Below are 18,195 nucleotides of genomic sequence, written 5' to 3'. Positions count from 1 at the left end.
GAAGAAAAAATATTACCAGAAATACTGTGAAAATTTCTTAGCTAGATGAATGGTGTTTTAGTGTATAAAAAGCCTAAGCAGAGACTATAAAGGCTGCATAATTAGCCATTGGCTAGAATGAAGCCTAGATGTGATGTATCTGCTGCTTTAAACTGTACCAATGTTTTACTGCATTGTCCCTATTAAATAAACATAAATAAATAAATAAATAAATAAATAAATAAATAAAAATAAGTAAATAAATAAATAAACAAACAAAAAGTAAAAATAAAATAAGTAAGTAAATAAATAAACAAAAAATAAGTACATAAATAAATAAATTAATTAATTAACAAACAAAAATAATAAATAAATAAATAAATAAATAAATAAAAATAAATAAGTAAATAAATAAATAAAAAGTAAAAATAAAATAAGTAAGTAAATAAATAAACAAAAAATAAGTAAATAAATAAATAAATTAATTAATTAATTAATACACAAAAATGAATAAATAAATAAATAAATAAATAAATAAATAAATAAATAAATAAATAAATAAATAAATAAATAAAATGCAGGTAAAAAATTAAATAAAATAAAAGCATTGTGAAACTGTGGTAAATGCACACGGTCACATTGCAATCTCTTCTAGTTTGATTTTAAAAACACTATTGGTTGGGTTCAGGGAAGGGGGTGTGTGGGTCACTCAAAAGCAAGCTGATATATGCACAAAAAGTCAGCCAGCTTCCCACGGACACATGCAAAAAAGCCATGTAAATGGCACGTATGATGAGCAAATGTGGGCCAGTAACATATTCGAGACTGGCAGAAATAAACACAGCGGCCTCTAGTGGATTTACGGGAAATGACATATATGAAAAAATGTATGCTGAGTCGGAATTGCATACTTCCATACTATATAGTACATTAAAACGATATGCGAGCTGAGCAGTATGTCTGAATTCATCTAATTTAGAAAAACAGAATTAGAGAAGTACCCGGATGACTTACTACTACTTGCGAGATTCTAAAGTGCGTAACTGACGGATGCTACGCTTCCCCATGATGCCACACGAGAGAATTCAAGAATGGGAGTTAAGTGAATGCGGGTAAATCATGTGATAATGACAAATGGTGGATGTAGTGAGTCCCAATTCCATTCATACTCACATTATATGTACTTTTCTTACGGTCAAATGTAGCACCTACTGAGTAGTACGCCATTTCGGACGCAGCCCTAGTCTAGTAATATATTTCAGAATATCAAAAATGTACCCGGCGCCCTCTAGTGGATATGTGAAAACAAAAAAGGCATGCAGACATTGCTTCAGCCACGTATTTCACAATTCCCAAAAATGTAGCCCTGGGCACATATGTCTAATGGGTTGCAAATGACTCAACTTGTTGGTGTTGCAGCTCACACTACTTATCCTACAACAACATGCACTACATTGCCAAAATTAGTGGGACACCCCTCCAAATCCCTTCCATGGCCACAGGTTTATCAAAAGTATTATTGGAACGAAACGGGAGTCAGTTTATTGGAAGGAAAATCGACTGATGATGTTTCTGTTAGAGTAAATAAGCATCAGACACAGCATCTTTTAAGTTGACGTAACCTAGTTCAACACAAACACATGAACACACTCCTAAACCATGTGGAAGGTGATCCCAGAAGAGTGTTATAGCAGCAAATGACGGCTAACTCATGTTAAACAGATTGGCATGTCAATAAAGTGTGTGTCCATATAAAGGTCGATGTCCCACAACGTTTGGCAATATAGTGTATATACTGGGAAAGCTACGTTAATTTGAAAACAAACTATTCTCAGACTACTAAAACAAGTATAGCTAATGTTTTGGCATCACTACTTGTTAGTTACTCACCAGCACTGGCAAACATTATGACTGCGAGCAAAATATTGCAAAGAAATGAGCATCCCAGAGTGCAGAGGATGAAGAAATCAAACAATTCCTATATTATATTGTTAACTCAGGGGCGGGCAAGCAGGGTAAGCAGCCGATTTGACCACAGGAAATTAGGGAGCCCCAACCAATGCCAATAATTGCCTAAATGAATCATATAACTTTTTATAAATGTTCCATCATATGTTGTAAAATCTGTCTATAACCGTTAAGATTGTAACGTTATTACAATTATAATTATAATAAAACCTTGGGCCCCATGAATAGTGGAACAGACCCGTACAGTTCAGTAATACACATGCAAACATCAAAATCTAACCACAAAGAGTTTGTTTGTGAACTTTTGTTTTAATTTGTGAATTTATTGTATTTAATTTTACATTAAGAAGATAAAGGCACCACTTAAAATATATTTAACATGCAGTTGAGGGCAAATCTACAACGAAAAAAAAATCTATAGAGCAAAGGTGCCCAAATTTGGTCCTGGAGGGCCGGTGTTCTGCAGATTTTAGCCTTAACTTGCCTCAAAACACCTGCATGGATGTTTCTAGAATGCCTAGTAAGAGCTCAATTAGCTAGCCCAGGAGTGTCTGATTGCGGTTGGAAGTATACTTTGCAGAACACCGGCCCTCCAGGACCTAGTTTGGGCACCCCTGCTATATATGCTATATATATTTTGAGTTTCAATGCAGTACCTGGACTTGATCACTAACTCCGCCCCTGGTTTAACCTGAAATTTAAATATTCCCTGCTGAAAAATCCAGCTTAAACCAGCCTAGGCTGGTTGGCTGCTTTTAGCTGGTCGACCAGGCTGGTTTTAGAGGGGTTTTGGCCACTTCCAGGCTGGTTTCCAGCCATTTCCAGCCTGTTCTTAGCTGGTCAGGCTGGGAGATGACCAGCTAAAACCAGCTTGACCAGCCTAGCAGCCTGGGAGCCCAGCCAAAGCCAGCTATGTCCAGCTTAAACCAGGCTGATCAAGCTGGTTTTAGCTGGATTTAGCTGGTCATTTTCCAGCCTGACCAGCTAAGACCAGGCTGGAAATGTCTGGAAACCAGCCTGGAAGTGGCCAAAACCCCTCTAAAACCAGCCTGGTCGACCAGCTAAAACCAGCCAACCAGCCTAGGCTGGTTTAAGCTGGATTTTTTAGCAGGGTTGTGTTTATAATTATATAAAGAGATAAAGCTTACCTTTTTGTTGAGCGTGTTCCACCTGCTGTTGACCTCCTCCAGATCGTGATCCAGGTTTTTGGTGCTGGTGCCTTTGGGGGCGTTCTGGATCAGCGCCTGGCCAAGAGTGTTTAACTCCTGCAACTGGCTCTGCAGAGACTCAATCACGTCCTTTTGGAAAACCTGTAAGTGATCAATATAAAGAATGATCAAAACCATTGAAAACTTTCTGCATTCTGGAGATTAGCATCCAAAACATATGCCACTGGTTAGCTATGTTAGCGCTTTCAGCAGGATAACTAATAACACTGGCCGGTGGCCTTATAAGGTTAAGCTCTTTGCCTGAAATAGTGGCAGTCGAACTGCTTGTTGTGAGAAGCTGCTACTCCGTTATCAACAGCTGTGCACGATCACAACATCTGAGTCACTGACCGCCAATCACCAGAAACTCAATTCAGCTGTCTGCTAATCTGATCAAGGCCAACAGCGCTAGCCAGCCTCCACACTAATCAAACTATAGGCTATAGCTAGTGTTTTTCAGCCAATGATTAACCTTCTGGAGAGAGGTTAGCAAGACTATTTTGAATTTTACATCACTGATGTAGTAATGTAATTAAAATACACTGAGCTTAACAGACTTAAGCATTTGTTTAGTTGTTCAAGACTAGAGCGAGATGAAAGACAGTGTAAACGCAAGTGCCATCAGTAGCAGGAGGCTAGCAGAGAAACTACATCAAAAATACTAGGGTAGCATGCATTTCCATACTTTAAGTGAAGTTTATTTATAAACTAATTTCGAGAGGATCACGTGATTATGATTGAACACGGCTGGTTCTGCATTTGCATGCATGATCCACTAATCAGGCCATTCCTATCCCACTATACAGAGCCAGGGTTTTCCACTACAGTCATCTTCGATTTGAAGAATCCCCCCTTCCACCCCTACGTCTTCACCTTTCCCTCCATAGGGTGGCACGGTGGCCCAGTGACTAGCACTGTTGCCTCGTCAGGGGTTCTAGTCCTTTAACAGGCCGGTGGTCGTTTCTGTGCATAGTTTGCATGTTCTTCCCATGCTCGCGTGAGTTTAGCCCGGGTCCTACGGTTTCCCCCCCTACATTCCAAAAACATGCACTACAAGTGAATTGATCAATCTAAATTTTGCACTACAGGAAATCTCTCACAATGCAGCATATCTTTTAATAGCATTCAATTTTTAGTCATCAGCTCTTATCAAGGGGGAGTTGTCGAGATCTACATGAGCTTAAGGCTTCCCTCTCGCCCTGCAAACGAGAGGGAGCCCAGGACTCAAGGACCTTTTGGGCTCAGGGCTGTCTCCCGGGACAGCATGTTAAACTTGCTTATAATCAATCATCAGCTAAGTGTGAACTCTTGAAAGGCATGGTGCGGAAAATGTAATTTAAAATGTAATTTCTTGCACATTTTGAGACCCACTTTATATCGTATATCTATCCAGCAGTGATGATTTTTAAAGAAATCATGAACATGGTGATTTTGGCCCGTTTCCACTGAGTAGTATGGTACAGTATGGTTTGTTATGGCCGTCTCCACAGTCAAACGGTACCAATAAGCGAACCGTACCATACCTCTTTTGGGTACCCTTTGTAAAGGGTTCCAAGCACAACAAAAGGGTACCAAAAGGGGGACATGACGCACAGCTGAACATTATTTACAAAGAAACGTCACCAGCTAGTGGACAAGCAGGACAATGAAAACAAAGGAACCACCATTTTTAAAAACACAGCCGAGACATAACACTGATATAATATACACAGTTAGTCAGAATTATTAGCCCCCCTGAATTATTAGTGCCCCTGTTTATTTTTCCCCCAATTTCTGTTTAACGAAGAGAAGATTGTTTTCAACACATTTCTAATCATAATAGTTTTAATAACTCATCTCTAATAACTGATTTATTTTATCTTTGTCATGACGACAGTAAATAATATTTGACTAGATATTCTTCAAGACACTTCTATACAGCTTAAAGTGACATTTAAAGGCTTAACTAGGGTAATTAGGTTAACTAGACATGTTTGGCTAATTAGGCAAGTTATTGTATAACGATGGTTTGTTCTGTAGACTATCGAAAAAAATATAGCTTAAAGGGGCTAATAATTTTGTCCTTAAAATGGTTCATAAAAAATTCAAAACTGCTTTTATTCTAGCCGAAATAAAACAAATAAGACTTTCTCCAGAAGAAAAAAATATTATCAGACATACTGTGAAAATTTCCTTGCTCTGTTAAACATAATTTGGGAAAAGAAGAAAAAAAAAAAATTATATATATATATATATTCTAAGGGGGGGCTAATAATTCTGACTTCAACTGTGCATATAATGACAAGCCATGGTCGACCCGAGCTCAAACAAACCCTGTCATCATCTTGATAAACAGCATCAAAGCCAAGAAGAACAAAATCTGCACTGTAAATGCGAATAGTATTCCTTACTATCAAAATTCTAGTGTGTTTACTTAATTTTAAGCTAATTGTTGAGTTTACTAGAAATGCATTAGTGTTGCTGACATAGTAAGGTATAAAGTTCCCATAACTAATGTAATTTGAGTAAAATTGCTTATAAGGGCTAAGCCATGCTGTTACGCATGCGTACTGGGTGGTGATTTCCCATCCCCCATCCCGAGTCACAACCAACCGCCACCCAGCACCGCCATTGAAGGACAGGATTTCATATTGAGAAGATGTACTGCTGTAAATCAAGGTAAACTTTTCGTTTTAATTACTACTTTGATTTTATTTGTATAGTATCAGTAATCTGTTTATTTCCTGCACTTTGTGAAATTGTTTGCTGTTTTGTGAACTAATTAATAGCCCATGATGTTGTGACTAAACGTTTTGACCACTGCACGTTATTTGCAATACTGTCTACTTTACTAGATAAGCTATTTTTAGCTGCTTAGTCCTTTTTAATAACTATTAATAATTTGTAAAGTTAGTAGTACTTTGTAAAGTGGGCGTTATGCTCTAAAAGAGCGGGCCGCGCCATTTTAAATGATGCACTGAAAGAGCAAGAGCGCGTGCAATGATCCGTTCGAATAGATGTAAAGTTAACACATAGCTGTAGGTCTACATTTTTAAAAAAGAAAACGAAACCTATTTATCCGCATTACAAATACAGTAACGTTAGTTATCGCTGAACTTTAGTGGCGCTTGTTGTGACGAAAATATGCGTGTTTTTTTTTTAAAGATTTACTTTTATGAGATCACCTGCAGGAAGCGAGCGGCTCATGACCAGACCAGTCGTTTTTTTCTCCATGATCGCCGGGGCAGCAGCAGTTTTAACCCGCCGAGGCTTTTAGAACATTATAAAGCAGTTTCAGCTCAAAATGGACCCGTGAGTGTCGTAGGTAATTTAGGATTTCGATGCGATTACGATTCGTGTCATTGTATGAGGCAGATACATATTTACACATGATGCTAAAGTGTGCTTATGCTAACAATCCCTATGAAACTTAAAGTTAAACTTATGAAAATGCGAGAGATATTTAATTAACTCATTTATTTGTTTTATATGCTATTTGTCTTTTCTTTATGCCGTTTTGAAGGTTTATTCCAGTGTTGCCGTTACGTTATTGAGTGTTTTGTATTGCTGTAATGACAAATAAATCTGACCAGATGCGACTGAATATGTGTGATGGATAACGTTAATGATGAAGTGGTATAACTCGTACAACCAAGCACAGAAACATCCCTTTGTTTGCTCAATATCACACAAAGGCATCAACAAGCCTTTGTTATAAGCAAACTTTCTGTAAAGAAACAGGCTTTGCCAAACCTGTTAGTTTGCATTTTTAAAGAAGGTTTCACTAATTTTTTACAATTTAGGGCAAATAAATTTAAACAATTACAAGGTTGTTTAAAATGTAGCACACCATTAGAGTATTGTGAGTGGCATATTTGGTTTGTAATATCATTATACCCTTTATTTATTTTTTATTTCAGACTACCAGTTTGTGAGCTGATATGCAGTGGAAATGTAAGTTTTGCACTTACACATCAAAGAAAACTTTTTGAACAATACCGCACAAGCCATAGAACATATTCATGAATTGTTCTATTAACGTTACCTTGTCTCCATACTGAGTGTCAGGGTAATTTTAAATCGTTTAATGCATTAAAAGTACATTTAACAAAATTCTCAGCAAACAACTGCATGATCAAGAATAGTCCGAATATTTTGTCCATTTGAATAATCATCTGAGGACTAGTTAGAAATAGGGTTGTTGTGTTGTGATACCATTAATTTATGTTACAATACTATATATTGTATATAGTTGTATATATTCATATAGGCTATATGAAGTGGTCAAAAATTGTTTCCTGTTGCTATTTTGGGTTTTTCATCTATCATACTTTTTTCACACTTATTATCGGATAAGAATCCAAAGTAATTCAAAATTTCACTTTATGAGTCATTCTTTTTGATAGATTGTCACGGTTGTTGTAGCTATTATATCATATTGACAGGAACAGAAATAAACGAATTCCGATTCAAAATGAACCATCACAAAATATGCAATAGGCTACTATAAAAGGCGCAAATTCTACAGTTTTACAACCTTAGAAGGCTCCATAGACTATTAAAATACAATGATTTATTGTTGCTGAATCGTGTAAGTATTTTAGTGACTTCACATGCAGCATTATGTATTGTAGGCAGACTGTTAATGACAATACTACCGTTTACAAACTACAGTGGCACCGCCAGTATCTTGGAGCCATAGTATCACGATACTACCATAGTACCGGTAAACCGTGCAACCCTAGTCAGAAAGTTCAGTGTCCTTTTAAAGACATCAATTGAGACTAATATTTATTCCACTTTTAATGCGCATAAAAGTAAGGCACACCAGCAACAATGCCATGATTATAACTAATGGGGGTTGTGTTTATTACTATTTGGTGACAAGTATAGCTCATGCTTTTGATGACAGGCGCCGGGAGTATTTGGCAGCTTTTATTATTCAAGAACATTTAACTATGTCATGTTAAAGTGTAACATCTGTTGCTAAATGGCATTGCATTGTATCATTGCATGTGTTTCTGATTTCTGTTTTTTTGTTTTAGAATTTCGCTTAGCCATGTCAATAACACTTTACGTATTTGTGCACAACAGTGACATCCAGAATGAAGTCATAGAGGAAACACCAGCTGATGCAAGTGCTGCAGAAGGTTTGTTTTCTTTTCAAAACTTTGTGTGATTTTGTGAATTTGTGTTTTTGAATGTTATTAATGACTAATAATGTTTTGATTGGATCTTTGCAGAATTCAATCGAATATCAGGAAGAAATGTGAGATCCAAGTTCTACGCTGCATTGGACACACACTGCTCGTTTGATTGAAATAAAAAAAAAAAAAACAGGAGAAAATTGCAGAAGAAAACTAGAAGAAATTTTCAACATGTTAATTCAAAGGTATTTTTGTGACATCATCTTTAAATCATAATTTGCATTTGATTGCAATAAATTGCATTTGATGTTTTCATTGGGCTATAATGCATGTCTACCTGTCTTTACTTTTTCAAGGTCATCTGGAAGCAGTTCTCCGGGGTCTTTCAGTCCTTTAGAGGGATGAGTCTAAAGAAATTTTCAGGATGTGTTTTGTAAGTAGTATTATTGTTTCTGCTTTCTTAGACTGGAAATGAAGCAATCATTCCAGTTTACTTCACTTATTAATAAAATTTTTCAATTTTATAAAAATAAAACAAATGCATTTACTGTAAGTATTTGAAAGTAAGAGGGATGTTATATTATGGCCTTTGGAGCAAGAGCATTGCTATGTTGCAAATACAGCAGCTTGTGCCGTCACAGGGTCAGTTAGCTTCATAGGCCAGTGAAGTAATGAATGCATTTCTTTAATTTTTAAACACACTTGTTTTGAAAAGGAGGAAGATTAGCTTGAAAAAAAAAATCTTAATAAGTGTAATACCTATGTAATATGTTGAGAGAAATATAATTTCAGTTGAAAGAACCTGCTGGATTAAGATGTAAAAAGATAGTGTTAAAAGCCACAAAGTCAAAGATGCTCCGTATTATAACCAACCCTGTGAAGTCACCTGCTGTGGGATTGTAGATGGCTTCACCCTTGTTCTAAAAGCCATACTAAAACATCAATTTTCTTATTAAAAAATAGTTATTAATACATTTTTAAAAAGTGTGCTAAATAATGCAAACTTGACTCACTGCTTTAACCTAGCAAAACCAAATGCATTCATGAATCGGTTCCCAATTTATTAAGTTTTCCCTACAAAATATTTATATTGATTATGTAGCACCAATTGGTCTCTCACACATTTGCATTTAATTTCTTGAAAATGTTTTAAAAGTACTTTTACTGCAGTTTGTTTTATTACATTACAGTGTTTCTTTAATTAAAAAAATGTATTGTTCCTTTAGAATAGTATCATGTTCAAGATACTGGAATTTAGTACCAATCTCTGCTGCAATTTTAAGCAGCAAATTTCCTGCTAACATTTTAAGCACTTTTGAGCACATTTTTAAACAGCACTGTTTTGCCATTCTGTTCACATGCTTAACAGAAATGACACTCAACAATGCTCAAATGTTAGCAGGAAATGGATGTTTTTAAAATTACTATATGGATTGGTAATAAATTCCACTATTATGACAAGCCTAGTAGAAGCAGTACAGGCAAATCCATCGTTTTGGTCTACATTGAAGAAGGAGCACCATAGCAAGGCCTTCTTATAAGAAGCATTTGAATGTAAAATGTACTATAAACACAAATAGTCATGCTAATAAGCAACTAGTTATTAGGGTAATTGGTTCCTACTAAAGTGTTACTAAATTAAGCACAAGGAATTGTATTTTTTTCACCTCTGCTTTTGGTCTCCTGGCCACTACAGGCTTTATTAGTGCCATTTAGAATATCAAACTTTACTTATTTTTCTTTCTCTATTCATAGGATGTAATTGTAGAGTCGGACTTCAGTGCAGAAGATGTTGGCCTGCTGACTGTCGTGTGTGAAGATGTCTAAAGAACCTCATTATGGATGCAATGTGGGCCTTTATACTGGAAGGAAAAGTGGTTATGGACTTTGCCACATGCAGTATGTCTCTTTTTTTGCTTTGATTTACACACTGAATTCGGACTACCCAAAGACTTTGAGCAATGCATTTGAATTTGTTCAACGTGTGTTGCTTTTGCTGGGAGGGAAGCGTAATGTGTTTTATTCGGCGAGTGCCTATATACTGCTGTGCTTTATGTTTAAAGGTTCAGGTATAATGGCATGTTTAATTACAAAGTGTTGCTTATTAACATGTTGCTGTTTGCAGTGTTACATTTAGGACTGCAGCATTTTGGTGTTTAAAACACTTTTTTTTTTTTTTTACCAAAAAAGTGTATTGTGATTTATAGGGTTGTCAAAAGTATTGAGTTTGGTACCAATCGGTACTGAAATAAATAAAAAAAAAGTCCATCCATTTCCCACTAACATTGCAAGAACTGATTGGCCATTGTGTTCACATGCTCAGTAGATATGACTGATTGGCTTTGAAGGTCATTATTTTTACCACTCTTCACCACTGTTCACCAGGTGCAAAGATACAAAGTAACTGGATAACTTCAAAGCACTGTCGATCAGTCGATTCATCACCAGATAGCTTATATGTTAGCTTCTAAACAAATCAGCTATCGACATGGCTTTGAAACACTTCAGTGTCTGTGTAACTTTGTTTGGACTCAGTGAAAAATGGTAAACCTATGACAGTCACAGCCAATCACAGTCATTTCTGTTGAGCATGTGAACACAGTGGCCAATCAATGGTGTTTAAGAACGAGCTCAGTAGCACTCAAATTCTGGTGGAAAATGGATATTTTTAATATTTCAGTATTGATTGATACCAAACTCAATACTTTTGACCACACTAATGTGATATTTTCTGTAGGAAAATCTAAACTACACAGTCTAACAAATTAGCTTCAAAGCTTAATATCTGTTCCTCTGTGAGTGTCTATATGCTGCCATGTTTAAGGTGCTGGTGCAATGGCATGTTTAATTACACTAATTCAAGTATCTTTTTTCCAAGTGTCAAGTATTTAAAGTTTTTTTTGATAGATTTTCAAACCTTTTCGAAAACTTGTGTGTTAGGGTTGAACATGTTTATTATATTTTTTGTCTGTATTGCTGTTTACAGTATATTACAGCACTTTACAACAGGTTTTTACAAAACTGTATTGTGTACAAGTGTATTGTGATACTAAAATATCACAAGTGTATTGTGAAATTCTGCTAATTTTGTCAAATAAAATGTTTACATTTAAGACCTGTATAATGTCATTACTTGTAGGTTGAACTACATATTTTATGTTCAGTTTAATTGAAGAAAATGTGGAAACCGATTGCACGTAGTTTCTTTAGTTGACATTACTTAAAATGGTGGATTAAAACAATGTTGAGACTACTAGCATTCAAGATGTTAACTGAACATGGTAGAACAGTATTAGTTAAATAGAGTTATTAAAGTAATCTTACTATAAAACCCTAAGTAAGATTACTAAATAATGACAAGTATGTTAACTAGAATTTTCTATTAAACTTACTTAATTTTTAACAGTTAGTTTACTTTATAAGTTTTAGTTTTCTTACTTCAAGGCAATAATTAAACTTAACTTAAGATTTCCTTGTAAGTTTATATTGCAAAAATAAGGCAATCGGTTTCCAAACTTTTTTTAAGTAAACTGAACATGTTAGAATTTACAGTGTGCCGTGTCCTGTTGTTGTTTTACGAGCCCGTCTAAAAGCGCAAGTGGTTTCGCTTTCTCCAGAGCTCGCCGCGCGTCTATATTTGAAATAACGAACTTCTTAAGCTGATGATAATAACGTGCGCATGATAATTGAAGTGCTTCTGACATCCGATCCTTTCAGAAACGGACAAGAGTGAAGTGCGAAAAAACGAAGAAGAAGCCAAAAAAACAAAGGAGTAAATGATTCTTTCAGCAACCTAAAAGATGAACAAACTGCCATGTTTAACTATTAACATCACCTTTTGGACTATTATGAACTTGTAATGACGTAAATACTTTCTTTATTTTGCATTTATTTATTATTTTATCTACCATTGGTACCCTTTTGGCAGTGGAAATGCAAGCCTGATAAAGGTGACCCATACCGACCCGTGCCGTACCGTACTGTAACACTCAATGTAAACAGGCCATTTGTAACGCCGCGACAGTTCACCGGAAGCATTTGTATGTGTGCATATTCCCCATTGCCAGCTATTTCCGAGTACCTGCGAAGATGGCAAAACCACAAGCTCCATCTGTGAACATTCAGCTATGGATGTTAACAGACTCTCAATGTCTTCATCAAGTAATCCATTAGCGAAGCCCGCTTCCCTCTCGACCAACAACAAGAAGTCCTCCAAATCGGCCATTTTGGAGTCGGTAGCTCTCTGCTCGTATTCGTAGCACTTTTCATCCTTGGTGACATGATTCTTCTTATGCTGGCGATGTTGAAGAGTCTTTGGTTCGGTGACTAAAACACTGAGCAGCTCATAATCGTCCTGCGAACAAGTGTCCTCGACAAGCTCAGCGGTGGGTAATTCCTCATATCCGGACAAGGTTGTGAAGTTCTGCGCTCCACTACTTCCATTAACATCAATGCTGTTTGACGCAGAGCGCACACTGAGATCAGAGTTGTGTGCGTTGTTACGTGCAGACCTTTCTGGAAACTGCTCCTTACAGGAGCTAAGGGAACCCAAAGTCCTCAAGTCCCCAGAAACATGCACGCCTTCAGCAGAAGAAAGGCTTCTTGTGCTGGGTGCGCTTCGTTTGTGGATTCGTGGGTTTCGTAGTTCTCTGTCTACAGTGGGACTACACAGTCCTGAATCTCCCTCAGAGGTAAGAGAGTTTGTCATGCTACGTCCTCGTCCTACTCGATTCAACCCACGTTGGTTAGTTTCATCGTTGCACAGCGTTTCGCTGCAACTACTGTATTCGCTGAGGTTTGTTGGAGCGAACGTCCGCCATGATCGGCGATGCTGAGGCGCTTCTAATTTCTCACCCACAACTCGTGGCTTACATAGCATGGTGTCTGCACCGCGGATAATATCTCCATTAAGCTTTAAGCCGTCAAACACCACCCGCTCATCTAATCGCACTGCGTCCCTGCTGCGGAGCTCGAAGACACTATTGGAGGTCAAGACGCCGTTCCCACAGAGAGCACTTATGTCTAGGGTTCGATGGCTGTAGGGTAAAGTCCCCACAAAGTGCCTTGATGCCAAGCTACCCTTGGAGCCTGAGTCGATCTGCTCATTGAGACGTACAGTATCATATATGGACCTCTGGGGGACGTAGCAATCGTCAATATTGAGGTCTTCCTCTTCCCCTTTGCCCACACAAGAAGGGTTCTGTCTCAAACAATCTGGTCTGCTCAGAGGTTTGCCCATTGTGCCACGAAATTACAAACGATGTATAACAATGAGGTAAACGTCAATGAGGTTTTCAGTGCAACAAGCCCGAACGGACATGGAAAACACATCAAAGAAACTTTGAAGGGATACAAAGGGTGTATTTACTTTTGTACGTCGCTAGACATGGGTGAAAAACTAAATACAGCAGTAGTAAAATACCTCTGTTAGTTTAAGGTACTATTCTCGCCATTGATAAACCATTAACTATGACAATTTGCTGCTTATTAATCGCTTTTAAAGTTGTCGTTGGGTTTAGGTGTTTAGGATTAGGGATCTAGAATAAGATCATGCAGAACATGTGCTTTATAACTACTAATAAACAGCCAATATCTTAATAAACCGCATGTAATAAGCCACTAGTTAACAATCGGTACCTATCCAGATGAACAAGCTTATGACTATATAATAACGTCGAACATTAAATATACAGTATATATATAAAAATAAACTTTAGCCTATTCTCTAACACACGCATCACTTCTTCCTCTTAAACATCCTTTTCCAAGATGACAATCCTGCCGGTTTCCACTTATCCCGATTGTGGCAACTTGTCATTGTTGCTCGTATCCTCAGCTCTTCATAACTCCATCACAGACATCCCACAAAGAAACAGATTCAGAATTTCCCATGGGGTCATCCACACAGAGAAATCCTGTATGCGTAATGGTGGCATATCCAAATACAAATCCTCAAATCTGGGAAAACAAAGCCATAAGCTCTGCAGGAGAAACAAAAAGCGGCTCCTTTCTCTCTTGTGGTCCGACCGGCAATGACAGAGACACCCTCCTGGCACAGAGCTCAAGGCCCCGCCCCCCCCCCCTCACATTATTCAGCCAACATCTGCCGTGGCGGACGGCTCATGCTGATTGGTGGACGCTTGACCCTCTTTAATTCTCCCCTTCTGTCTCCCTGTCCCGTTTGACTTAACTTCTTAGTGTTCCCCTGCTCTGACAGCAGCTCTCCTCCTCTTGTCAGGGGAGGGCAGAGAGAGAGAGAGAGAGAGAAACAAAGCTACAAAAGCGGCCGGCACCCTCTCGGATGACATCACACAGGGCAGAAATAGATATGTGCTGAGTCCCAATCCACATACTTATACTACGTCCTTAAAGTATGCACTTTATTGGTGAATAAATAGCACATACTTTTGAGTGTGTAACAGTGGAAAATGCAAGCTTTGGGATGAACTACTATATTGCTTAGTTACAAGCCTGTTTCGTTTTATAATCAACAGGTTTACTCACTAATTTTAGGTAAAGTCAACTAATTTTTTATAACGCTCTAATAACTTATTTTAATTAAAGTCAACTAATCGGTTTAAAATCAACAAGTTTACTCAATTATTTTAAGTAAAGTCAACTAATCGCTTGAAAATCAAGAGGTTTACTCACTTATTTTAATTAAAGTCAACTAATCACTTTAAAATCAAGAGGTTTACTCACTTATTTTGAGTAAAGTCAACTAATCGCTTTAAAATCAAGATGTACACTAACTTATTTTAATTAAAGTCAACTAATTGCTTTAAAATCAACAGGTTTACTCACTTATTTTAATTAAAGTCAACTAATTGCTTTAAAATCAAGATGTACACTAACTTATTTTAATTAAAGTCAACTAATTGCTTTAAAATCAACAGGTTTACTCACTTATTTTAATTAAAGTCAACTAATTGCTTTAAAATCAAGATGTACACTAACTTATTTTAATTAAAGTCAACTAATTGCTTTAAAATCAAGATGTACACTAACTTATTTTAATTAAAGTCAACTAATTGCTTTAAAATCAACAAGTTTACTCACTTATTTTAAGTCAACTAATCGCTTTAAAATCAAGAGGTTTACTCACTTATTTTAATTAAAGTCAACTAATCACTTTAAAATCAACAGGTTTACTCACTTATTTTAAGTAAAATCAACTAATCGCTTTTAAATAAAGAGGTTTACGCACTTATTTTAAGTAAAGTCAACTAATCGCTTTAAAAGCAACAGGTTTACTCACTTATTTTAGGTAAAGTCAATTAATCGCTTTAAAATCAAGATGTACAATAACTTATTTTAATTAAAGTCAACTAATCGCTTTAAAAGCAACAGATTTACTCAGTTTATTAAAGTCAAATAATCACTTTAAAAGCACCATGTTTACTCACTTTTTTAGGTAAAGCCAAAAAAATTGTCCTTAAAGTATGCAATTTATTGGTGAAGAAATAGTAGAATGCAAGCTTTGGGATGAACTACTATATTGCTTGAATTACTATATTGCTACTATATTTACAAGCCCTGTCAATCTCGACTTGGTCTTGTAGGTCCGCCATGTTTGTAGTTCGTTTACACTTCAAGTTTGTAGTTCTAATCGAATTCACATCTAACGCCTAATGTATTAGAGGGAATATTAGTGGTTTGAGTACGGATGGTTCGACACTACGGGAAATAGTAGAGCATCCGGAAACCTTTGGCATGCTCTTTTCAACATACTACAGTCTGGGACACACTATTCTAATTTCTCATAATATTTAGGATGGATAGTATGCAAATTGTGACGTAGCATTGCTCTCTTGCCCTCTTGATCCCTTGTTTCTCGTCCTCCCCGCCTGGTGTTTTGGAGCCTGTAGTGTCTCATAATTAGACTGGAATGCTGAGGGAGGAACTGTAATGAAACACCGTAACCTCTGCCAACGGCATGACAGGTCTTTATTCATGGCAAGTGGATGGAGGTGGGAGATGCAGTGGATTAAAGGGTAGACTGAATCAAGAATGCACTTTTGTTTCTGGTACTTGTCAACTTTAAGACAGCAAGATTTGTTCTGCTTGCCTGGGAATACACTTCATAGTAAACTCAATAAATAAAATCTATAGGGATCAGGCATGTTCTGCATTGGCACCTAAATTGTGGGCCCTCTGATATTTGGACATTTGGAGTGTTTTTAAATAATCACCTAAGACTTATGTGATTTTTTAAAAATGGGATTTCAGATATTTGGTTTTTATTATCATTGATTTGTTTTTGTCTAGTTTTTTATGCGTATGCATGCTTTTTTATAATAATAATTATTATTTTAAGGGTTTTTTCAACTTTTTATTGCACTCTCAGAAAAAAATGGTACAATGTTGTACCAAAGAAGGTGCAAACCCTTGTCAATGGGGCAGTATCTTTTAATGGGACAGAATTGTACCTTAAGACAAAGAAACAAAGTTGTACTATTGCAGTTTGTGCCTTTAGGGACATGATTTATACCATGGGAAACTAAACATTTACTTAAAGTAAATGTACTTTTGGTTTTTTTAAATCTGCTGATACAATATTGTATGTTCATCAAAGGGACAAATCTGATCCATGAAGGTAACACTACAGTGACAAGACAATTTGTACCTTAACAGTGTCAAATGTATTCCTTCAAGAACTATTTAAAGGCATTTTGCTTTATCCAAAATGCATCAATTTATTTTTAGTAAATATAAAAAACATTAAATACATTATTAAACAATGTTTAAAAAAAAGTTTCTTTGTGTGTAAATGCACCTTTTTCTATTTACAATAAAGAATAAAAATACTTTAACATCACTCAAAAGATCTATTTTTCGCTAAACATTTCACAACACTTTTCACACAAATGTTACAGAAACACTTTCTCCCATCTACAATATGAAACATTTGTTTTATCCAGTTTTCTCACAATACCTTAATAATCACTAAAAAGCTCATTTAATTTACTTAATATTAAAATAATAATAAATAATAAAATTATTGTAGAGAGATGTGCACAATGTTTGATTAGTTTCACAATACTAAAACGTCTGCATGAACACTTTACATATGCAGGACTTTTGCCAGCTCACGTGTGTAGTGGAAAGCGAACACCAAAAGATGCGGATATCAATAATAAAAACTGTATTTATCAGAAAATGCTCACCAAATGTTCATTAAAAATGCCTTAAATGTTTAATTTACAACAGCTATAGTTGTGCTTTACCAGTTGTTTTGTATTATAGAATTTAATAATGAATGTTTATGAGTTTCTTTAAGCATGCTTTTAAATGATGATTCATGTTTTAATATGGAAATTATTCAGAAATCCCTTTGCCTTTCCAGTCATATTTATTTCCATAGATATTGTAATAAAAAATAAGTTTAACAATTTTGTACCTTTTTTGTGAGAACTTTAGAAGTTAATTAAGCTTAAGTAGAGTTAGTTTATGATTTGCTAATACTGTGAATTGTGACTTAAAATAAAGTGTTACCTAAACCACTGTTGTCCAATGACTAGCCTAATTAATCAAACTTGCCTTGTTAACCTAACTAATATTAATGTTAACATATGAGAAACACTTTTAAACCAAAGTATTTTCAAGGTTTGCTGTAGCCGCGTTGTATTTGAAAAGACCAGTCGGGTCCAGTAAAGTGTAAATATTTCTCCAACTAAATATGTGGAGAGTTGTGAAAAGTCGTGGCATTCGCAAAAAGAGGAAACTGTGAAGCTGGCAGAGGTGAAGAATTTAAAGAGTTATGATTTTGAAATAATCCAGGCAGCGATTAAGAAACAAGCAGAACTTTTGTGTTCAGTCCAAGTCTGTAATGTGTCCGGGACGTGTTTACTGCTGTTGACGCCACATAAGCGTCTCATGAAGCAAATAAAAGCCATTTATCTTCCTATGACGCC

At 36.2% G+C, this 18,195-nt stretch overlaps 1 protein-coding gene and 1 long non-coding RNA gene across 51 annotated transcripts in view; one reads left to right on the top strand and one right to left on the bottom strand.

The window, feature by feature from the left end:
• Positions 1-18,195, bottom strand: part of dst (dystonin) — a 291,360-nt gene that overhangs the window by 92,901 nt on the left and 180,264 nt on the right. For all 50 annotated transcript variants that reach the window (XM_073920444.1, XM_073920447.1, XM_073920445.1 and 47 more), the window contains one exon: positions 3,096-3,257. In XM_073920444.1, coding sequence (XP_073776545.1) covers positions 3,096-3,257 — 162 coding nt within the window. The remainder of the gene's footprint in view (positions 1-3,095; positions 3,258-18,195) is intronic.
• Positions 5,765-11,395, top strand: LOC137487351 (uncharacterized). The gene is made up of 6 exons (XR_011005873.2): positions 5,765-5,813; positions 7,055-7,088; positions 8,229-8,284; positions 8,378-8,526; positions 8,638-8,714; positions 10,037-11,395. It is a non-coding gene; the product is annotated as an uncharacterized lncRNA (long non-coding RNA).

The sequence above is a fragment of the Danio rerio genome, chromosome 13 (assembly GCF_049306965.1).
Source record: "Danio rerio strain Tuebingen ecotype United States chromosome 13, GRCz12tu, whole genome shotgun sequence".
Taxonomy (NCBI): Eukaryota; Metazoa; Chordata; class Actinopteri; order Cypriniformes; family Danionidae; genus Danio; species Danio rerio.
This window is presented reverse-complemented; position numbering and strand designations above follow the sequence as displayed.